Source organism: Orycteropus afer, unplaced genomic scaffold (genome assembly GCF_000298275.1).
Source record: "Orycteropus afer afer isolate SDZICR_OR568_19922 unplaced genomic scaffold, OryAfe1.0 scaffold00005, whole genome shotgun sequence".
NCBI lineage: Eukaryota > Metazoa > Chordata > Mammalia > Tubulidentata > Orycteropodidae > Orycteropus > Orycteropus afer.
The window spans coordinates 18987950-19012278 of record NW_006921592.1 but is presented as its reverse complement, the minus strand read 5'-3'; the positions used below and the strand labels follow the sequence as shown (position 1 = coordinate 19012278).

At 40.7% G+C, this 24329-nt stretch overlaps 1 protein-coding gene across 1 annotated transcript in view; it reads left to right on the top strand.

Annotated features, from left to right (window-relative positions):
* The window catches only part of FRMD3 (FERM domain containing 3), a 393413-nt gene that overhangs the window by 342978 nt on the left and 26106 nt on the right, over positions 1 to 24329 (top strand). The window contains exon 13 of the mRNA XM_007938846.2: positions 212 to 336. Within this exon, the coding sequence (XP_007937037.1) occupies positions 212 to 336 (125 nt within the window). The remainder of the gene's footprint in view (positions 1 to 211; positions 337 to 24329) is intronic.

Sequence of the window (24329 nt, the reverse complement as noted above, 5' to 3'; positions counted from 1 at the left end):
GCTAAATATATTTTCTTTAACTGCATTGCATTGGAACACATGGACATTTTATTAACACCTTTATAACAAAAAGCCTTGAGTGTTAAGTTGTATTTACCACTGGCCTACTCCACTATGTGTTTCCAGCTTGAGTAGGTAGGCTGAGGTGGAGGAGGCTGGCATTTGCAATGATTTGTGGAAACCAATCTGTCTGGCTTGTGTCTGTTTTCAGAACCAACATTACTCAGAGCCGCAGTTCCCACTCCTTGAACAAACAGCTCATCATTAACATGGAACCTCTGCAGCCCCTGCTGCCTTCCCCCAGTGAGCAGGAAGAGGAACTTGCTCTGGGTGAGTGTAAGTCAGCCATGTCATTCCAGAGGCTGGCCCTACAGGCTCTCTCTGGCAGAATGAGTGTGGTACCAACCCTGGGTGCACTGAATGGGGAGGGAGCGGAGTGAGTCATAAACTGTTTTAGTAAATAAGCTTTTTGCAGCCCTATAATATTGGGAATTCTCTCAGTTTCTCTTGGAGCAAAGTCACTGGTACAAAATATTCTTAAAATTACATCGTAAAGCAGTAATAATGTTAGATGCATTGTCCAGTATGGTAACTACTAGCCGTGTGGCTGTTTAGAGCTAAGTTTAAGTGAATTAAATTGAGGTAAAATTTTTAAAAAATCAGTTCCTCAGTTACACTAGCCAGATTTCCAATGCTTAATGGCCACATGTGGTTAATGGCTACAGTATTGGACAGTGCAGACTGAGAATATTGCCATCATTACAAAATGCTCTATTGGATGGTGAGGTTTTAGGTAATAATCACAATTAAATTGGTGTTATAAAAAATTTGCCACAAGCATCTCTACACTGGGCATTCCATTTTTGCTTCAGTTTTCCTCTAGCCTTGTGTTCCCTTTTCCATAGATAACCTTGTTTGACAGATCTCATACACACTGAGATATGTGAGATCCACTTCAACCCAAAAGTTGTTTAATTTTTAAAGACTGTCATATATGTAGGAACTCTGGTGGCACAGTGCCTAAGGCATTTAACTGCTAACCAGAAGGCTGGCAGTTCAAACCCACTAGCTACTCCTCGGAAGAAAGATTGGGCAGTCTACTTCTGTAGAGATACTGCCTCGGAAACCCAAGGAGAGATCACTATGAGTTGGGTACGACTAGATGGCAATGAGGTTTTTTTTTTATCATATATGTGCTGCTAGGCTTTTTTGTTTGTAAGGGTTTACTTCAGGGAAGAATATCACCACTTCTGTTTGCTACAGATAGCTGGTAAGGCAAAACTTATTACACTATCTCTCACTCTTACTAATTTCAAAGCAAATTGAAAAAACAACAATGCACACAAAATAAACTTATTGGAACCCTGGGCAGAAATGTAATATGATTTTCCTTAACTCTGTGTGATTTTGGTTTCATTCTTCAAAATCTGGATCCAGGTCATTTTCAAGAGCCTAGGTCCCACTGTTCCCCCAAAATCACCTGCGTTTCAAGTCAACAATTCCTTTGATGTTGTTGTTGTTATTTGCCGTTGAGTCAGACCCGACCCATAGCGACCCCTCCTTGGTTGTCTGAGGTGGTTTCACTACAGAAGTAGATTGCCCAACCTTCCTTCCGAGGAGTGGCTGATGGGTTTGAACCGAGGAGTGGCTGATGGGTTTGAACCGCCAGCTTTCTGGTTAGCAGTCAAGTGCCTTAGGCACTAACTATAAAAGAACATTTTCAGTCCATAGAAACAATGTGGCTTGGAATGCAAATGCCTTTGGGAGGGTAACAACAGCTCATACACACTAAAGTGTAAAGAATTTTAGTAAATCTTTTCCTGAAAAATGTTTCCATAGTTAGAAGGGGAATTGGGAAATTAGATAGCAAAAATCCCAGGGAGTGGAGGGAATGTACGCAGATGCTGAGGATGGAATCTTAGAAGACACCATTTTACCCCAAGCTGATCCGCAAGATGATAATGAGAATGATCTTGTATAAAGGCCTTTACCATCCGCCTTAACAACTATCTCTGTATGTTCCTTACTAAATTCATTTTCATAGTCCAAGAGTCTTTTTGAGTCCATGTTGCTTGTGTATGTTTTTCAGCACCTTATCTGTTCTTATATGTTTTGTGAAGTGAAACAAAAGCAGCTTTCATTTCTGGGTCACTAATGATTTTCTGGACTTCCTCCTATATGCTTAGAATTTAGCTCTAAACAAAGATGGCATTTCTGCCTCTGTCAATGGCCTGTGTCTGAACTTTTGGGCGGATACATTATGATGAATTATGTTTCATCCTTGTATTTTGATATTATAGTACTTTTTATGTCTGAGCAAGAGTCAAATTAAAAGAGGAGTTAATTCATTCCTTAATATAACAAATACAGCTTTTACCACTGTGGTAGTTAAATTTCTATGTCCACTTGGCTGGGCCTGGTTGAGTGGCTGGGCAGCTTGTGGTAGTTATTCCCCATGATAAACTGGCAATCAACTCCATGGTGGGATCTACCACAAGCAACTGAGTAGCTGCCTTTGGGATGTGGTCTGCTTCCTGTATATAAGGAGAAGCCTTGGGGAAAGTCTCTAGCTTATGGCACGCTTGGACCCTGCATGTAGCTGTGCTGTGTTCAGCAGCCTGCCATGCTCTGCTGACCTTGGGACTTTCAGTGGACTTGAATTATGGCCTGCTGTGTTTGATAATGTTGGGATTGTGCCATTTTATTTGTCAGCCTTGTGCTTGTTAGCCTCAGCAGCCAGTAGCTGCCTGAGTGAAGAGATGCCTCTAGCTTCAGTGAGCCAGGAGCAAGAGGCAGAGCTGAAGCCCAAGGTCAAGGGGCTTTCACACAGCCCCTAGAGCCTGGCACTTTGAACTTGGACTTAAAGCTTCCAAATTGTAAGAATAAACTCTTGTTTGTTCAAGACATACATTTGTGGTATATTCTTATCAGAGTGGCACTAAGTAACCAGAACAACCACTTAGACCCTCCCATACTCCCAGTGGGCAAGTTGCTGTGGCCTATGAAGATGAAGACACTCTCTCTTCTTGGAAAGCTCCTAGGCTGTTGGGGAGGCAGCAATGGGATCACAGAGGTGATCAATAGGTTCTGCCTCTGCAGGTTGAACTATGTGCTCACTTTTCTTCATGCCTCTCTAGATATCAGGACCTCCAGCTGTCTGGAAAGCATCTTGATCTTTCTTAGTCATATTATCGTGTCTGATATAAAATCAGTGGGCAAAGGAATAGATGCACATGACTGAGAGAGAGGGAATGGCAAGTGGGCATGTCCACTGTACTGGTATGTGTGTAGGGTGAGGAAGGAAGGGCCGAGGAGGAGGGGTTGAGGAATAGTGAAAGGCAAGGCAGACAGTTGGAAAGGACCAGATTATGATGGATCTGATAAGATGCTAGCGAATTTAGACTAATCGGGCAATTGAGAGACATTGAAGGATTTCAAGCATGGAAATGACTTCCTAAAATGGTATTTTAGGCCACTCTGGAGGAGCTCTGGTGGCAGAGTGCCTAAGACATTTAACTGCTAACCAGAAGGTTGGTGGTTCAAACCCACCAGCCACTCTGCAGAAGGAAGACAGGGCAATCTACTTCCATAAAGATTTACCGCCTCAGTAACCCAATGGGGATCTCTATGAGTCAGAATCGACTCAATGATAGTGGGTTTGGTTTTTTGTTTTGCTTTGATTTTTGTGATGGTAGTGTATAGAGGACAGATCAGAGAAAGTTAAGTTTTGATTTCTGCTTGACTACTAGCTAAAAGAGATTGGCAGTTTAAATTCACCCAGTGATGCTACGGAACAAAGTCCTGGGGATCTACTTTAGTAAGATTACAGTCATTGAAACCCTGTGGAGGACAGTTCTACTCTGAGACACCTGGGATTGCCATGAGTCAGAAGTGACTCAGTGGCAAAGAGCTTAGTGTTATTGTCTTTTTTTTTTTTTTGGTTTTATGGGTGGAGCAGGGTATTTCACTATTGATACTATTGGCACTATTGACACTTTGGGCCAGATGCTTCTTTGGGGGATGGCCTGTGCATTGTGCAATGTTTAGCAGCATCCTTGACCTCTATCTACTAGATGCCAGTAGCACTTTACCAGTATGACTCCAAAAATATCTCCATATGTTACCAAATGTCTCCTGAAGGACAAAGTTGCCCCTGGTTGGCAACCACTGGGCTGGAGGAACAGAAAGCACATTGCAGTAACCCAAAGAATAGCTAAATAAGGGCTGAATTAAGGCAGAGAGAGTGGGATCAGAAGGAACAATGCATTCAACACATAGGAAGAGGGAGCTGTTGAGATATGTCCACTGATTACGCAGATCTACTCCTACCTTCTAAATCTTGCCCTTAATTCAGAGACTTTGACTGTGAGTGGCAAGATTTTAACCTCTTTATTTTAAAGGAGAAACTGTTGAGACCCAGAGAGGTATTGGGAACCTACCAGCATTGTACAGGGAGTCTATGGCAAAAATTATTTTGTTTCGATAGTGGCGCCATTGGGAAGGTTAAGTACAGTACACTGCTTCACTGAGCTTCAAAAACAGAGTGGAAGAGCCTCAGACAACCTTGGTCACTCTTGATGTTACTATTATTTCATCCCTACATAATTTTTCAAATGCTTGTTTGGGAAGTTTCAAGTCACACATTTTTTCACAAAATTTTCTCTCATCAAAGGAATTCTTGACTTGAAACTTCAAGTAAGGTGATGTTTTGGGGACAGGGTGACTTGTCCTCTGGAAACTGCCCAGATTCATAAACAGGTCAAGTTCAGCATTGAGCTCCTATTAAATGAGTTGTCTGCTTCAGAACTTTTTAAAGATCAGCTTGGGAGAAGGAAGATCTTAACTTTAGCTCTTGGAAACTCCATCTCAGTGAGGTCATGGGAAAGCCGTGTGGTCCCTGATCTCTGATGAGTGTATGATGGTGGCATCTCTGTCATCACCATGTGGGGTCCTGGCCACCCATTTGTCTGACAAATTCTTTTCACCATTTCCAGAATGTCAGGTTTCTCAAGACAGCTGGATAGGGCATTATTGCCCAGAGTAGCCCATTGGTATTCAAAGATAATGTGTGACCTCTGCACCACATGACAGCTGGAGGATTAGCACTGACATTGGCTGCATTTGGGTGGAGAAGAAATACAATCAGCTCCTAAGCACTACTAGGCAATGGGAAAGATTTCATGTTACCCAAAAGTTGCTTGGTTACAAGATCCAAGAAACTTAGTGCTATGGAAAATTTGAAATGAGAATGGCAAACATTTGAAAAGTGCCACTTAGCGCATATGAGAATTTCAGGATAAGACAAAGTTGAGAGTAGAAATTGTTCTGGGTGAAATGACCTTTTTAGGAGTCTTAATCTGAATGTTGGGAGCTCTGGTAGCATAGTACTTGAGGCACTTGACTGCTAACCAGAAGGCTGGAGGTTCAAACCCACCAGCCACTCCTCAGAAGGAAGATGGGGCAATCTCCTCCCGTAGTGATACTGCCTCGGAAACCCAAGGAGGGGTCGCTATGAGTCGGATCCGACTCTACAGCAGTAAGTAGGAATCTGAGCGAATTTGCTTGCAAAATGGAGTAGATTCTCCATAGTGTAGATACCAAAATGCTTGTGTGTTTTATGGTGCAGTGCTTAAGGCATTTGGCTACTAACCAAAAGGTCAGCAGTTAGAATCTACCAGCCACTGTCTTGGAGAAAGAAGAGACAGTCTGCCTCCTTAAAGATTTCCAGTCTTGGAAATTCTATGGGGGCAGTTCTATTTTGTCCTAAAGGATAGTCAGTATGAGTCAGAATCAACTCATTGACACTGGATTATTTTTCATTATGTAAAAATGCTGGATTATCATAGAGAAGGAGAGTGAAATTTGTCAGGTGAGACTTGGTAGTTAGCAACTACTGACAGAATGAAGAGCATTCTTGTCAGTTGTGTTTTATTGATGGCACATAATCAAACAGGTAGAAAAGCTATACTTTTTTCCCATGGGTAAACAAAACTAAATCAGAGTTGAAAATGTGTGACACCCTCCTGCTGGCAAAACAAAAGCGCAGTAGATATACCAGAGTTTCTATAAGGGAGAGTCTTGGAGATGGCAATGCAGTTGGATCAAAGGTGGTTTCAAGCTGCATTTGTATATTATTGAGAAAATGTTATATCAAAAAATAGATAGGAGTCCCTGGGTGGTGCAAATGGTTAACACACTCAGCTGCTACCCAAATACTTGGTGGTTTGAGTTTACCCAGAGGCACCTTGGAAGAAAATCCTGCTATCTGTTTCTGAAAAGTCAACCATTTGAAAACCCTGTGGAACTCAGTTCTATTCTGACACACATGAGATCTCCATGAGTTGGGGGTCATTCAGTAGCAACTGTTTTTTGTTTTGTTTTAAGGGAGTTGGTTAAACTAACTCCCCACAAGTCACCCTGCAAATATTTGTGTGTGTGTGTGTGTATGTTGCTCTGTGTGTGTGGTGTGTGTGTATGTATGTGGAGGTGTTTAAAGAATTGTTTGCAGTATCTGTCTATAACCATAGACTGCTTAAAGTGGCTTCACTGAAATTCTACAAAGACTATATGTGAGCATGTGAAGGCATTTTGAAAACATAAAAAGCACATTGTCCTCATCCCTGAGGCATGCCACACTCTTTATTGTACCCATTCTCGACTTTAACACACATAACAGGTGACCTATGGAGCCAGCTGCATTTCCACGTGCAGATCCTCCAGCATCACGTCAGACAGAGCCTTTGGTATAGGACACAGTTGCTCCAGTTCCATCATTGGTGAAGTCTGACAATCCAAGGCTTGTATGGTTACCCTGACTGTGAATGGCTTTTCCCACTCTCCGCCAAGTCTGGTCTCCACACTACTTATCTGATGTGAAAATTCTCCCCCCTCTTTTCTCCCTTTATGGAGTTCTGTGATCATGGCTCAGACACATTTACCATTCTCCCAGCTTCAGTGTCTTTCTTCCCAGCCATTTCCTGCCATGTGCTAAGCCATCTTTTCCCTTTGGCTCAAGTATGTCAGGACACATGTGTTAGGAGTGATCACTGGTCTTTTTGAAATTTCTCTTACATTATGTTCCATGAAACAGTGGGAATGTTTATAAATCCTGTGCAACCATCTTTCCCCTTGTGGTTACTGCTACTTGGTGATGGCCAGCCAATCAGAACGGACTCTAATTGCACGTGTCCCTGCCATAGTGTTTTGTAGTTGTTATTTATCTTTATTTTCTACTATAAAATTAGTATATCACCTTCTAGAAATTTCAGAAAGTACAGAATAGCATTTAAAAAGTTAAAAAAAAGTCATCTCTTCAGTTTATCCTATTTCCTCAGGATTCACAATGTGAATGTGTCAGCAATTTCTTTCCTATGCATTTTAACGTCTTTGCAACCATCCTGTGGGTATAATGTTTTAAATTTCTGGTTCACTGGCTTAATGTTGCAAACATTAGTGCATGAAGACAGGTCGAGCAGTGGATTGGGAAAATATTTAGCACCAATGCAGATGAGTCGATTAATATCTTGAATTAGAAGAAACTCAAATAAAGCACTGTTTTATGCATCATTTTAGCATTGTACATGCCTGGGCTATCCTGAAGTTTCCCATTTAATGGCACCTACAGCCTCTGCAGACAGGCACACAGCCGCCAAGGTTACTTCTGTAGGAGCTGGAAGTCTCCAGGAGCAGAGAGCAGCTTCTGGTTTTATTTATAACTGTCATATTGGATTAGCAGAGGCAAAATTCAGAATTCATCGCTGCATCTATTGAATTCTAGAAGAAAGCACAGTTTGGGTCAGCAGCTCCTCTCTGGTAGGAGATGCCAAGAGCAGCTTAAGGGACAAGATAAAGGCCTGAGCAAGCTCTGCAAATTCACATTTCACTGACTTTTCAAAAGCTTTTCACCTTCCCTCTTTTGTGCTTTTCTTTGAAGTTTGTTGCATCTTTGGAACTCTGGTTTCTGGTATTTGATGACATCTAAAGCAGGCACAAGAAGTTTGTATCATTCAAAAGGTAGTTGAAACTTTAAATGTTTACTATGCTTTAAGGACGCTGAATGCCTCATTCTTGATGCAATTTAAGTGCATCTTACCATGCAAAGGTTTTGTATTTTACATTGCAAAATACAAACTGTGCATCATTTCAATTCTATAGTTGGTGAGTTCTTCATAAATATTTCATTTTATTAAATATAGTAGTCCTTAGTGTAAACATAGATTCAGACAGCTGCTGTATTTCTGCATTTCTATCACGGACAGAGTGGAGAAATAGAAGTTCTGTTCTTGGCTCCTCCACTGGACAGCTGGGAGACTAGGGACAAGAATCTCCACCTTTCTGAGCCTCATTTTGCACATGCATAAAGCAAGAAGATTGATCTTAGGGTACCTCTCACTGAGAATAGGAACTTGGGTATAGGAATATTTTTCATTACTTTTTAGGATTAGAGGGATTATTGATGATTGTATAGCCCCAACCCGAACCCACTGTTGTCGATTCGATTCCAACTCATAGGCACCAGAGTAGAACTTCCTCATAGGATTTCCAAGGCTCTAAATCTTTAGGGAAGGAGACGTCCACATCTTTTCTTGCAGAGAGGCTGATGGGTTTGTATTGCTGACCTTTAATTTAGCGGTCGAGTGTTTTAACCACTGCATTACCAAAGCTCCTTTGTGTAGCTAAGGGTCAGCAAAACACAGCTGGTGGGCCAGATCCAGCCTGCTGCCTGTTTATTTTGGTCTGCGAGCTAAGCATAGTGGTTTTACATTTAAAAGTTGATATATTTTGAATGATTGTGTAAGTATCTACATAATATCCTAGATTTTGCCTCTTGGCCCCCAAATTGTAACATGGACTATCTGGCCCTTTTTAGAAAAAGTTTGTTTACCCTGATCTAGAACACCCCTTGGATTCTTCTATAAATGAGAAGGCCCAGAAAGGTGCTCAAAATCACATTAACTGGGCACTATTCAGAAAAGCAAGGAGCTCTGGTAGCACAGTGGTTAAACATTTGGCTGCTAACCAAAAGGTCAGTGGTTCAAACCCATCAAGTGCTCCATGGGAGAAAGATGAGGCAGTCTGCTTCCATAAAGATTTACAGCCTTGTAACAACAACAACAACTCTGTCCTAAAGGGTTGCTATGAGTCGGAACCAACTCCATGGCAGTGAGTTTGATTTGGTTGGTTTGTATTCACAATAGCCAAAAGGTGGAAACAGCCTAAAAATCTATCAACAGATGAATGGGTAAACAAAATGCAGTTTATGTATACAATGGAATATTACTCAGCTATAAAGAGAAATTAAGTTGTGATACCCTACAGCATAGATGAACCTTGAGAACATCATGCTCAGTGAAATAAGCCAGTCACAAAAGGACAATATTGTCTGATTTTTCTTATAAGCAGCAGGAAAATATATAAAAAACAAAGATTATTAGTGGTTACCAGGAGTGGGAGGGAGGAAAGAAAGGAGAGTTACTGTTTAGGGAACACTGAATGTATGTTGGGAGCTCTGGTGGCGTAGTGCCTAAGGCATTTGACTACTAACCAGAAGGCTGGCAGTTCAATCCCACCAGCCACTCCTTGGAAGGAAGGTTGGGCAATCTACTTCTGTAGTGATATTGCCTCAGAAACCCAAGGAGGGGTTGCTATGCATCGATGGCAATGAGTTTGGTTCGGTTTGAACGTATGTTAATAGTGGTGGAATAATTTGGAAAAGGATATTGTTAATGGTTGTACATGAAGATTTCAATTAATATCATTGAATTATATGTGTGAAAATTGTTGGACTGGCAAATGATTTGTTATCTATATTTTTACCATAGTTAAAAAAAAAATCACATGAACTGGTTAAGTATGGGGGCTGGAAACAGGTTCTGGTTCTCAGACTCCTAGGATAGGTGTCTTAGACAAATGTCAAACATACTTAAAATGGCTCAGCTCCTTCTTGCTAAAACAGAACCAGTGACTGAGGAATCACAGGTAGCCCCTGACTTACAACACATTTGAATTACGAAGAACCGCGTTTACGACCATCTGGTTTTGTTTGTAGTTGTACATCTTATCGTTAGTAATACGTACTCCATGCAGTGTTGCAGCACGTAATTTGGTGATGTAATCATTCTCAGATGCTCACTAGCAGATGTTCAAAGATTGGATATATAAAGATATAGATGATAAAAGGCAATAATAATGAAAAATAAAAATGTTATTCAATTTATGTCAGAACCAACTTATGACAGAGTTGTCAGAATGGAACCCCACAGTAAGTTGGAGATTACTACTTTTAAATTATATTGAAAGAATTTCCAAAAGAGACACAGATTACATAAATTTAGGGGATCTCGGTGATTCAGTGAGAAGAGCTTCTGTGTATTTGGGCAGAGTTTGAACCCTTAGTGTTCTGTCCTAGCATGCCAGGCCTAGTGAATACTTGAGGCTCCAGTCACATTAGCAAGTGTCACCTTCCCCCTCTGGGTGAGAAGGCTGTGGATAGAATGGCTACACAAAACCTAATTTTTAGTAGAGCCAGGCTACAGGGAAACACGCTTCTTACGGGAAGACTCCTTCTCTTCTGGGAATCAGTGTCCTGATTTTTAAAGCTGGATTTATTAAATATGGAATGGTTCGCTTCAGGCCTAGTTCTAATTACTTATTAGATCACAGTCTGAGTTAAGGATCTTTATCTTATTAGTGGAAGCAACTCAGTAGCAGAACTTCCCAAATCATCACTCCTGTTCAGGTTGGCATTTTGCTGCTACACTTGAGGATTAATAATGAATTGCTTTAAAGGATGTCTTGGGACTGGATTCGGCTGGAGTGAAAAATATGTCAGTCAGGTGTCACATAAAGTAATCCAGTCATGGTCCTGAAGGGTTGGGATTTAAGCCAGAAGAAAGCTTAAGTATGACCAGATGTGATAGACAGAGCATGGTCTGTGTGGAGGGGAAGAAATTCTACTTGGCACTGAGGCAAGTAAACACTCCCACCACTTTCCTAAGAAACTACCAGAGAGGAAAAATAAGAATATTACTAAACCCGTTGTCATTAGAAAGCAGAAGCTGTAATTTTCTAGGTTTTAAATGCATCCCACAGTTGGCATTGAGTTCTGTTTTCCAGCATTTTTGCTAGTGGGTTGGTAATGAGTGTTGAGTAAATGTTCTTTGTAATGCCCAAGCTTAAACTTGGACAGAATTGCACAGACTCTCTCTTCCTCTTCTTTCTCTTAAGATCCAAAGCCAATCATTGGGGGGAATGTGTTGGACGATGTGTGGTAGGACCACTCCTGTAGATACAGTTGTAATGGTAAATTTATGGCGGTATGGAGGGTTCAAAAAAGAGCCTCTGGTCAGTTGGCACAAGGCTGTTGTTGTGGATGCCCATTGGGGTGCATGCCCAATATCATATCCAGAGGAGTGCAGCCCCCTCTTGATTTGGCTGATGACAAATGGAAGACCACACAGCAGCAGTCTCCAAAGCAGGGTGCATGCATGTGCATGCATACAGTTATCCATCAGGGTGGAGGAAGAAACTATTAGGAATTCTGTTTATCTTTTGGGAATTCCTGAGTGGTGTAAGTGGATTACACGCTGGACAGCTAACTGAAAGGTTGGAAGCTTAAGTCCACCCAGTAGAGCCTCAGAAAAAAACTTGTTCATTTACATTTGAAAACTCATCCTTTGAAAACCCTGTGGAGCACAGCTCTATTCTGACATACAAGGTGTCACCATGAGTCAGAATCAGTTTGATCGCAACTAGTTATTTATATTTTACTTTTATTACCTCATTATACAATTCAGTTTCTGTTATGTAGATTTTATATTATACATGATATATTAAGAGAGCTGTACATGTATCTAATGTACAAATACACATTTATTCATAAGAGTGCTAATACTTTACCCCAACCCCAAAATATTTGGATATTACTGCTGTAGATCCTATAGATGAATCTACAGAGAAGAAAAGGGAGGGACGTGTTTTTGAAACTGTGAATCCCTGTTCATGCCAGAACTCCAGATTCCTAAAATAGATGTGTGATGTATCAGCTCCAGTTACGGTGGTGACATGCCATTTTACATGCTTTTGGCTTACTCTTGTAAACCAGAGTGAGTCACCTAAGCACCATCTAGACCTTCACCAAGCTAGTGAGTAGGTGCTGTGTCACTCTCACTCATCTGCCCCATCGTGGTCCATGAGTCCCTGATTTCAATAAGTTCTGGGTTCCATTTTCTGTGTGATTATGGGCAGTGGAAAAACATTGGATAGAGTGAGAGGACCTTGGGCCATTCATTCATTCATTCATTGTCTTAGTTTCCTAGTGTTGCTGTGACCAAAAAAAAAAAAAAAAAACCCACAAGTGGGTAACTTTAAAGAACAGAATTTATTGTCTCACAGTTTTGGAGGCTAGAGGTTCAAATCAGGGCATTGGCTTTAGGAGAGGAACCCTCCTTCAATAAACCCACTGCCATTAAGTCAATTCTGACTCATAGTGACCCTATAGGACAGAATAGAACCCCCACAGGGTTTCCAAGGCTATAAATCTTTATAGAAGCAGACTGCCTCATCTTTCTCCCACAGAGCAGCTGACCCTTTGATTAGCACCCAATGCCTTAACCACTGAGCCACCAGAGTTCCTTACTCAGTAAGCATTTGTTTATTATCTGCTACATGTTGAATCTATAGGCACTGCCTGAATCTTATATCTCTTCTGTAAAACAAGGTGAGGTCATTTCAGAAGTTCCTCCACACTCTATTATTTAATACTTGGAATTCTTCCCCCAAATTGCTGCTATTCTTACATATGTACTTTTGGTTCAGTTATAAGGACATTTGAAAGCCACAGGTACAGACATCTTCCTTCAAATGTGGTTAATGATGCAGTGAGCATATATCACAGTTATCTACAAAAGCAGGGTAAGGGCTTGTTCCCTTTCTTTTTGTGAGTTGCAAATTTCCAGTATCAAATTGAAAATTAATAGCAGCTAGCTTGAAAGAGAATGTAAAATGCAAGCTGTCCCATTTAAAACAGGCCTCACTTCCATTAATGTCTCTTCTTAGAAGAGAAGCCCAATTGGGAAATTCTACTTTTTCAATGGCCAAATCTCTACTTCAACATTAGGAGGGAGATAGTCCAGCTGAAAGAGAAATTAATAGGGGTTTCAGGATGATGTGCTTGATAATCTGAACATAGAATGGGAATTTTGCTAGTAAAGAGAAGTGTCTATACAAATTTGAAGTGTTTAATGATAAAATAGCATGTCTTTATTTTAAAATGCTTTAATTAAGCAATATGTAGATGAAGGAAATTAAAAAAAAAAAAAAAGTATGTTGAAGTCCTCAAAAAAAAAAAAAAGCTTATTGTCTACTAGAGATAAAAATGCAGTGCAAGGGTTTGAGTATGTTCAGGGTGATAAATGTGATCAAGTTTAATGGGGAAGGTCTTCATAAAGGAGGTATGTGTCTCAAAATGTGTGTAGGTGCTCCCAGGGTAAACAGGGAGACCAGCACAAGCAAAGGCACAGAAGTTTGAAGCATGATGTGTGTTGTGTGAACCTTAAGAGCACTGGTTGGCAACATCAGAGGATTATGGGGATAAGGAGAGTACAGCAGGAGCCAAAGCTGAGAAGGCTGGCAGAGGCTAAGTCATATAGAGCCCTGCACCAAAAAGAAAATGTCCGCTTTAGAAAAATAAAACATCCCTTGTCATTAATGGTCTCCCTGCTGGCTTCCTAGCTCCACACCCTGTCCAACCCTGTCCCCTCAAAATAATAATAATAATAATTTGGTCCCTGAATACAAACTTGGCCTACCTCCAGACTCAGGAACCAATCATAATCTTAGGTAGGAGAGACCTAAGGAGCCCAGGCTCAGCCCTCTAGATTGGGCTCTTGATCCTCCTAGGTCTTTTCTTCTGTTTTCTCTACTTCTGGCCCCAAAACCAGCTTTGCCTCCTTTCTTTGTGTCTCTACTCCACGTTTCCACAGGTACTCTCCTCTCCCTGCCTGGGGCTGGGCCATATTCCAGATCCTAACCCATGTTCTTGGCCTTGCCCCCTACTCTGGTCACTGACCTACCTCCCTCACTGCCGTCCAGTCAATTCGACTCATAGTGACCCCTACTTGGGTTTCCGAGGTGGTTATCTCTACAGAAGTAGATTGTCTAATCTTCCTTCCAGGTAGTGGCTGGTGGGTTTGAACCGCCAGCCTTTTGGTAACAGTCAAATGCCTTTGGCACTACACTACCAGAGCTCCCACTAATCTTGCTGGTGACCCTTAACCTGACCATCTGCATGGATCTCCTGGAGCCAGGTTCTTTCCAGAGCAGATTTTCCCAGGACTTACCGTATCTTGAGTGTTGTTGTTATTAGCTGTCATTGAATTGGCGCCTGACTGGTGGTGACCCCACGATCAATGGAATTAAACACTTCCTAGTCCTGCATCATCCCCATAAGCTGTTGTGGATCTGATCATTGTGATCCATAGGATTTTCATTGGCTGATTTTCAGAAGTAGATCACCAGGTCTTTCTTCCTAGTTTGTCTTAGTCTGGAAGCTCTGCTGAAACCTGTTCAGCATCATAACAACATGCAAGCCTCCACTGATGGATGGGGGTGGTATCAAACCTATGTCTCCCACATAAACTCATGAGAATTCTATCACTGCACTGAACTACAAATGCCCTTCCATCCTCAATAAGGAAATCTGATTTTAAATGCCACCTTTCCTCATCAGTTTTCTCCTGTTATCCAATGCCCATGAGATTTTGAATTTTCAAATCCATCAGCAAAATTTTACTCACTTTAACCTTGCAAATATACCCCAAATACATCTTCACTGTATACCTGGGCTGCATCCACTCGTGTCTCTCTCTCTCCTGGACTACGGCAGTTTTCTCCTGAGAGCTCCACCTGCTTCAACTTCCACCTACCCTCACTCCTGTATTTTCCACACAGCAGCCAGAATGATGATTTTTAAGGTGGAGGTCTAATATACCAAAAAAAAAAAAAAAAAAACTGTATTTTCCACACAGCAGCCAGAATGATGATTTTTAAGGTGGAGGTCTAATATACCAAAAAAAAAAAAAAAAAAAACCTCACTGCCGTTGAGTTGATTCCAACTCATAGTGACTCCTCCTTGAGTTTCTGAAGCAGTATCACTACAGAAGTAGATTGCCCAATCTTCCTTCTGAGGAGTGGCTGGTGGGTTTGAACCGCCAGTCTTCTGGTTAGCAGTCAAATGCCTTAGGCATTATGCCACCAGAGCTCCTGAGGTCTAATATATTTATGATATAATCTAAACTTCTTACTCTGGCCTACTAGATCCTACAAACCTTGTTCTTTCCTAGATGCTCTCCTGCTCTCTCCTTAATCTCTATGCCCCACCACACTGGCCTTCCCATTCTTCCAAGTTCATTGCCACCTCAGGGCCTTTGCATGAGTTATTTCATCTACACAGAAATCTAAAAGGGCCTTTCCTGTGGTCTTTGCATGACTGACTATTATTTTCCTGTAAGTCTTAGCTCAAATTTCCACTCTTTGGAGAGGTCTTCCTTGAGCCCCTAATTATGAGTAGTTCTACCAGCTCACCTATTTGGTGTCTCTCAGGAGCTCTGGTGGCACAGTGCCTAAAGCATTTGACTGCTAACCAGAAGGCTGGCAGTTCAAACCCACCAGCCACTTCTCAGAAGGAAGACTGGGCAGTCTATTCCCATAGAGATAACACCTCAGAAACCAAAGGAGGAATCACTATGAATCAGAATCAACTCAATGGCAGTAAGTTTGGTTTTTTGTTTATGCCATCACCCTGTTAAATTTTCTCCAGAGCACTTAGAACCATTGAAGCCTTTCTCATTTATTAGTCTTGTTTGTTGACTCTCTCCCTTGGCTAAAATGACACCTTCATGAGAGCAAGGATTTTGTCTACCTTGTCTACCTCTCTCTCTCCAGCATTTAGAGAAGTCCTAACACACAATAGGAACTAATACTTACAGAAAGAATAAGTGAACAGATGAATGAAGGTATGGATTCTGTATCGAATACTTTATGTCTTGGCAGCCAGACAGCATTTCTTTATGTAAAAGAAGCCAAATGAATAGAAATTTTCCTGGAATTAGAATTTATTAGAATCCAAACAAGTTCCTTTCTTTTTTGTTTAGTTTTTATAATCTGAAATCCAAAGCAATATCATAGTAACTGTAAAAAATTTAGAAAAAATACAGAAAACCACAAATAAAATGAAAAAATTACCTGTAATCCTTCTGTTCATACTGTGGTATGTATGTGTAGAATCTATGTATTTTTAATAAAAATTGAGTTACAATAGATAAATTATTTGTGATTTGTTTTTTCACATAACAATATAGCATGAATATTTCCCCATTAAATATTCTTCCACACTTTTAATGATCCTATGTTATTCCATCACATGAATATCTCTAACCCCTTACCTCTCACTGAATAGTATATGAGAATGTCTCTTATTGTAGCCTTGCAAAAATTAGATAAAACAATTTTTAAAAATCTTTGATGGTTTGAAAGGCAAAACCTTGAGTAGTTGGATACTTTTCTTTTTTTATTGTGATTTGTGTGAAAGTTTACAGAGCAAATTCACTTTCTGTACAACAGTTCACATCATACACTTTGTCTCATGACATTGACTACAATTTCCCACAATGCAACAGCTCCCCTCCCACTTTCTCCCCATAGTTACCTCTTCCCTGTGCCCTTCCGTCCGTGCACTCCTGCCCCCACCCCCAAGCTGTCTCCCTATGCATACACAGTCCTTCTTTCTTCCATGATTGTTCTCTCCAAGGAGTGTATCTACCTAGTATAAATGTTCACCTCATATGCCTGTCTTTGTTTGGCTGGGAGCCACAGGAGTGGGTTCAATTCTAGACCTGAAGAGCAGCTAGGGGCCATCATCTCAGGGCTTCCACCAGGCTCTATCAGACCACCAAACCTGGTCCCTTTCCCTCCCCCCCCCCAAATGATTTTCAGTTTTGTTCCACACTGTTCTTCCTTGAGTGGTTGGATACTTTTCTTGCATTTATTGGCCATTTGCTTCTCTCTTTTTCAGCATGCAACTTGAATGCAAGCAAGAGATGACCTTGGCTAGTGTGTTGGGCAGTGAGACTGGACATAGCTACCTTTAGTTTATTGATTACATAGCAACAATGCAATGAGTCCACAGTTCCAGAAGAACCTGGGTTTTTCCACAGGAAGACACAGATGCCCTGTTTCATAGCTTACTCCCATCTGCAGAGCTGTTGGGAAATGTGAAGAAAAAAATAGAGCACCATTTCTTATGAAGTCCAATTTAATTTCCTTCACTCAGGGAAAAACAGTTTATCTGTAATGGCGACTTGTGCCTAGGGAGAGTGAAATAATAAAGCAATTATGATAGGAAAACAGATTTATTGAGCTCTGGTGGCATAGTGCCTAAGGCATCTGACTGCTAACCAGAAGACTAGTGGTTCAAACTCATCAGCCACTCCTTGGAAGGAAGACTGGGTGATCTATTTCTGTAGAGATACTGCCTCAGAAACCCAAAAAGGGGTTGCTATGAGTCGGAATCGACTTGAGGGCAGTAAGTTTGTTTTGGTTTGAGAGACAAATGAATAGATTCTTGTTTGAGACTATGACACACAAACCAGAGGGGGGTGTTCTAGTTGGGGCAGAAAGGACAGTGATGTCATCCCTTTCTTCTTCCAGGGGAACCTCTGGGAAGCTACACTGTTATCTGACAAAACTGCATTATCAATAGGTTGTCTTAGTGTTTCCAAATACTGGAATATCAGGGATTTTTTAAGCCCTAGCTTCAGTCTAGATAGAAGAAAAATGCTTCATTTGTATGGAAGGAAGAATTGTGTCTGTTTTTGAAGAGTGCATTATTATGTGAAATTCCTACTCCTTGTCCCAGCTCTGTGGGAGATTTTGAGCTAGTCTCATCAGTCCCTTCTTGGACAGCTGTGGAGGGTTTCCCTTCCACATGTTACTGCCACCCCTATGGTGGAGGTAACTATACATCTTTAGGCCATACCTTTACTCATAGAGTCTGAAGAGTGCATTGAGACATTGAGGAAGAGTGTTGCTTACACTAAATAATCAGAGAAGGGATGAACAAGTAAAATTTATAGGTTAGTTCTGTGAAGTTCCTGGGTGCTGGCAATAGATGATGCTTGATGCTTGATGCTTGGAAGCTGGGGCCCTTATTTCACCCTCTCTTCTACTTGTGGCCCTTTACTGCTCCCTTTTCTCAATTTGTGGATTATTTTATCCAGTCTGGAGGTGGGGGGAGATCTTTGTAACTTAAAGTGACAACTTGTGAAATTAATGGTCAAATATTTGTGGTCATTGTTTTATTTTGGGGTGGGGGTCATAAGAAGGCCTTCAGGATCTTATGAGCATGGGTGGAAGGAGAAGCCCACCAACTAATATTTCAAAATGCTATCTTCCCACAAATGGAAGAAGATAAAGCTTGTTCTTCACTGGCGTTTGGAGAGAGACAGGCAGAGAAGTGGAGAGACCACTGAATTTGGAATAAGAAATCAGGATTCTAGACACAGTGTTTTCGCAGACTAGGGTGATCCTGGCCTTCTCTCCATTTCTCTTCTATCAGAATCTATACTTCACTCCATACTTGCAGCTACTTGCTGGACATCTCCACCAGGAATCCACACACCCTCTTACACCTAACACATCAAACTTAATGCATTTACAACTAGACTCATTTTCTCTTCCTTCCCTAATCCTGAACCTGCTCTTGCTTCTAACATCCTACCTTGGTTACTAGCATGACCATCTACACATTTGCCCCAGCCAGAGACCTTGATGCTATCCTTACCTTGTTACTCTTTCTTGCCAGTCCCTACAATTGAATGAGCCAATCCACACACACACACACACACACATGCTGTTTCTATTTCTTTGGAGAACTCTAAGACTTCCACTCAGTCACCAGAGGCTTATCTGTTCCACCTATACAAGAGTCCAAAATCTAAGGCACTTGGTGTGTGTAAGTAAAGCAGCCTGAATGTGAAGCCTTAACTCTGTATTAAGTCTTGACATGACTCTGGAATCCATGTTGAATTTAAAGTTGCCTTTTCTAACAACAATTTTTTTCTCTTGTGCTTAACCTTTAGTTACCCTTTACCATAGAACTAAAGAAAATGGTTTTCTTTGTGATGCAGGATGTTGACAGTTGTTCCCAGAGAGTTTTTCCTCTATGGTCAGTCAGATACAGGATAGAACACTCTGTTCCTGGAGGATGTTGACACACAACATTATTAGAAAATCTCCTTTACAATGAACCCCCAGGAAAAGACAAGCTTGAGAAAGCAGTTTTAATAACATGTTCCCAGAAAAGCAAGTCCTACGATTGTTTGATGACTATCCTGTAATCATCTGAAAAGCACAGTCATGCAATTTTGTACTCTAAACCAATCATGTAATCCCCCGTATGTGTTACCTATCCTGGGAAAAGCTTCACATTGAGATGCTCCACTTCTAACTACATCAGTTACCTTTCAGCCAACCATAATATTGTAGTTTTAGTTCCTATTTTGACTGGATAAGAATGCCTGCTTCTTTGTTACTCCTTGGAATGGCCATTTCCACTGTGTGATCTTGGACGTCTTCCCAGTTCAGACCACCACTGGACTTTCAGTAAATCTCTTTAATTTTACTTTTACAGAGTGTGCGTTTTCACTCTAACACATATCTTAGAAGTAACTTTTACATCTGCCCCAGCTCTTTAGCCTGCTGCTGCTGCTTCATTTCAGGTGCCTCTTCTCTTTCTTGGGACATTGTAACATCTTCCTTATTGATCTCCCTATAATCCTTCTTAAGCTTCTGTGAGAGAGATCACCCCTACTTGAAGTCAAGTTTTTACTCCCTCCTCATCGCCTGTGGAGAAGAATCCGACCCCACAAAGTGTTCACAGCTCCTTGGAATCTGAGCCTGCTCACCTCCCCAGCTTTATTTCCTTTCTTTGATCAGAGACCCTCTTATCATTCTTCACATGCAGCTTCCTCTTTGTGTACCTCATGTACATACTGATTCCTTAGCCCCTGTTGTTTTGCTTCAGTGACTTCACCTTCCCCATGCTCTCTCATATAAATCCATACTGATTTCTCAGTGGCTCCTCCTCTCTGACATACTTTATGGCTCTTGAGGCAGCATTAGCAACTATCTTTTCAATTTATTCTTGCACTGTGGTGCTTAAAACTCCTCTTTCTAACCATTGCTTTGCATGTCTGGTCTAATTGGGTGCCTGGCCTGGTACCGAACCTGGTCCCGTAGACAACTGAAGAGAGAGGAGTCATTCTAGATGACTTTTCTGTTCCGGACTCTACACTTTAAGATTAAATGTAAGTTTGGATTCTGGTTTGAAAAAACAAGATTTAGTGTTCTAATTTACTCCCATTGAGAACTCAGAATAAGGACTCTACGTATTTATAATGCATTAGACTTTTCATTATATAATTTAAAAATAACTAGTGGGTTTTTTAAAAATATTCTTTGCTCTAACTTTATTTTTAAAGCATTCAGATATAACCATATGAGAGCAGAGTATGATAAATTTTAAATGCTTGTCATAGGCATTAGAGCATAACCTTTTGAAGCCTCTGTTTCTTCATCTGTAAAACTTTGATAAAATAATCCTAGTTAATTGGGCTGTCATCAATATTAATTGACACATAGCAATAGTAGATAAATTATTTTTTAATATGAAAAAGGCATTTCCAAAAATAAGCATTTCTGAAATAAGGCAAATGAAGTGCTGACAACCACATCTGCCACATGTCAAACATTCAGATATTATCATGGGCCATTGCTGTGAAGATAAAATAATGAAGACTCTGATTTGGGTATCAGAATAGCCATGGAACAGAAAGATAGCCCCCAAACAGACCCCTGTACTACATAAAGCCTTTGGTGTATGATAAAGGTACCTTTTAACTTTATAATTTTATAATTGGATCCTTATATAATTGGATCCTTTTGTTACCTCTTTCAGATCTTGGGTAAAATGGCACCTTCTGAGAGTCATTCCCCAACAGATCCCCATCTAAAGCTTTGCTTCTAAAACTCACCCTTGCCAAATTTTCAGTGATCATGTACCCTTTTATTTCCTTCAGAGTGCTTACATTATCTTATTTATGTACTCGTTTCTTGTTTCACCCACACCTGTCAGGAAGTTTGTCGTCCTGTGGTGGTTTGTGTGTGGCTATCATGCTGGAAGCTATGCCACCAGTAGTTCAGCAGGGTCATCCACATGGATGTTTCAGCAGAGTTTCCAGACTAAGACTACGAAGAAAGACCTGGAGAAGTAGTTCTGGAAATTTACTAATGAAAACACCATGGGCTAACACAGAATATTATTTAATACGGTGCTGGCAGGTTAGCCCTCTAGGTGGGGAGGCACAAAATATACAATGGCTGTAACAACGGACTCGAGCAACCCAACAACTGTGACAATAGCATAGGACCAGGCAATGTTTCATTCTTGTATACATGGTGTTGCCATGAGTTGGAGCTGACTCAGTGGCCTCTAACAACTCATTTCATAACTGTAACCAGGATAGAATCACCTGTAGCCAGGATAGAATCACCTGAGACCATATCAGTCTTGCACTCAGTTGTATCCTGAGCATTTGGGCCAGAGCTCAGCACATTGAAGGTGCTCACGGAGTATTTGTGAATGACTGACTGACTGGTAATTGGCCATTTATATGTAAATTGGCTCTCCTGGATTCACACTTCCCTGTCCTCATGGAACATCATTCTAAGACAACTCTTTGCAGTATTTCTCAAGTTTCCTACACTATGCTGTTGTTGTTGCTGTTATGTGCCATTGAGTAGCGACCCCTCCTTGGGTTTCCGAGGCGGTATCACTACGTAAGTAGATTGCCCAATCTTCCTTCCGAGACACTATGCAGATATTGCTTTTTTAGTTATATATGGAAGCTCTGGTGGCCTAGTGCCTAAGACATTTGACTGCTAACCAGAAGGCTGGAGGTTCAAACTCACCAGCCATTCCTCAGAAGGAAGGTAGGGCAATCTACTTCCATAGAGATACTGCCTCGGAAACCCAAGGAGGGGTTGCCTATGAGCGAATTCAACAGCAGAGAGTTTGGATTTATATATATATATATATATATATATATATATATATATATATACACACACACATACATACATACATACATAAATTATGTAAATTTATTTTCAAAGATATTGATACTGAAAGGTTGAAACAAAAAGAATCAGAAACAGGAGATGCAAAGGCAGGACATGAGAGCAGAACCACATCTGATAGTGTTCTTCCCTGAGACTCTCCATCCCCTTTCTTTGGCCTATTTAGAAAAAATCACTGTCAGCCCCAGCAGGCAGAGGTTACGGCCCTACCAGACTTGACATCTCTGTCTGGTGTGACTAACTTACATTGCCTAAAAACCAAATGAGTTGCCATCCAGTCAGTACTAGCTCATGGAAACCCCATATATGTCAGAGAGTACAACTGCCTTTCAGAGGGTTGGCAAGGCTGTGACCTTTCAGAAGCAAATCACCAGGCCTATCTTCTGAGGCATCTCTGGGTGAGTTTAAACTGCCAAACTTTCAGTTAGTAGCTGGTTTCTTAATGATATGTGCAACCTAGGGACTTTGTTTATTAAAGATCCCACAACTATTACTGTCGGGACAGTCAGGAATACAAAATGTAGAAGCATTTATGTCAGAATAATGTCAGCAATAGAGTTCCTGTGATATATTATTCTCTTTCCCAACAATACTGTTGAAGAGGGCCCAGCTGTGCTGTTAGACATATATTCTGCCTACAACTATAATTCTCCAGAAGATTTTTATGGGCCATTCTCCCATTGCTACCTGGTAATGGCCAGCCCCACTGAGCAGTGCTCTCAGTTTACAGGCAGGAAACACTCAGCCAATGCTTCATCCGATAAGGGGAATAATAAGAGGAAGAATATCCAAATATGCCAAAACATCTTATACGTTTTCAATTTTTTTTCATGTAAGTTATTATAATTTGATACTCATGCCTAGTTCTTTGAAATGGATAGGATAGATACTGTTGCTTATAAATGAGGAAATTAAATTATGTAATGGTAAATTACCTGCCTATAGGACCATGTCCCTTGGTGACATTAGGAGCAGCATCCATTTCTCCATGAATATATCAATCCTATCATAAATATACTAATTTATTTTATACCATTACCATATTTTGTTATTATTTGAATATTTGAAAAGTTCATTGCCGTATTGTATTATTACATAAATATTTGGAAAGTCCTTTGATGTATGTGATAGTCCTCAGTCTCTTAATAATGGACATTTAAAGACCAAATGTATTGCAAGGAACAATTAAAATTTGTAATAAATTTTTATTATTTTTTATATTGGGGTTAGTAATTGAATAAATAATTAAACTTCACCATATTTATGTAACTACTTTAACTAATTGCCAAATCTACTATGCTTGTGAAAAGAGTTCGCCAAACAGCTCTTAAGGGAATAATGTTGACAATGGATACAATAGAATGCTAGAATTTATTAAGTACAACTTTGTGCCCTTGACTGTTAACTGAAAGTTTGGAGGTTCAGTTCCTCCCAGGGGTGTTTCAGAAGGCAAGCCTGCTGATCTACTTCTAAGAAAGACTATAGTGCACTGTTCTACTCTACTCTGATACCTATGGAGTTGCCATGAATCAGAGTTGACTCGAGAACAACTTTTTTTTTTTAAATTACGCTCCTATTACTTGGGACATGTTATCAGGATATAATAGTCCCTGGAGAAAGAAATCATGCTTGGTAAAGCAGAGAGTCAGTGAAAAAGAGGAAGGCCCTCAACAAGATGGATTGACACAGTGGCTGCAACAATGGGCTCAAACACAGCAACTGTTGTGAGGATGGCACAGGACCAGGCAGTGTTGTATTCTGTTACACATAGCATCACTATGTGTGGGAAGCAGCTCTGTAACACTTAACGACAAAAACATATCAGACACATAGTCACGTGGGCACCAATATTAGCATCATTTTACAGATGAAAAATTGCAATGCAACAAGCTTTTGTAACTTTCCTAAGGTCACACAGCTCGTCAGTCAAACTCTTTAACAACTAGCAATACTGCTTTCCTCTTTCCTAACTGGGGAGAAGTCCTGGAGGAAGTGCAGCCAGAATGCTCCTTGGAAGCAAGAATGGCCAGACTTCTTCTCACCTACTTTGGTCATGTTGTCAGAAGGGACCATTCCCTGGAGAAGGATATCATGCTTGGTGAAGTGCAGGGTCAGCAAAAAAAGGGAAGACCCTC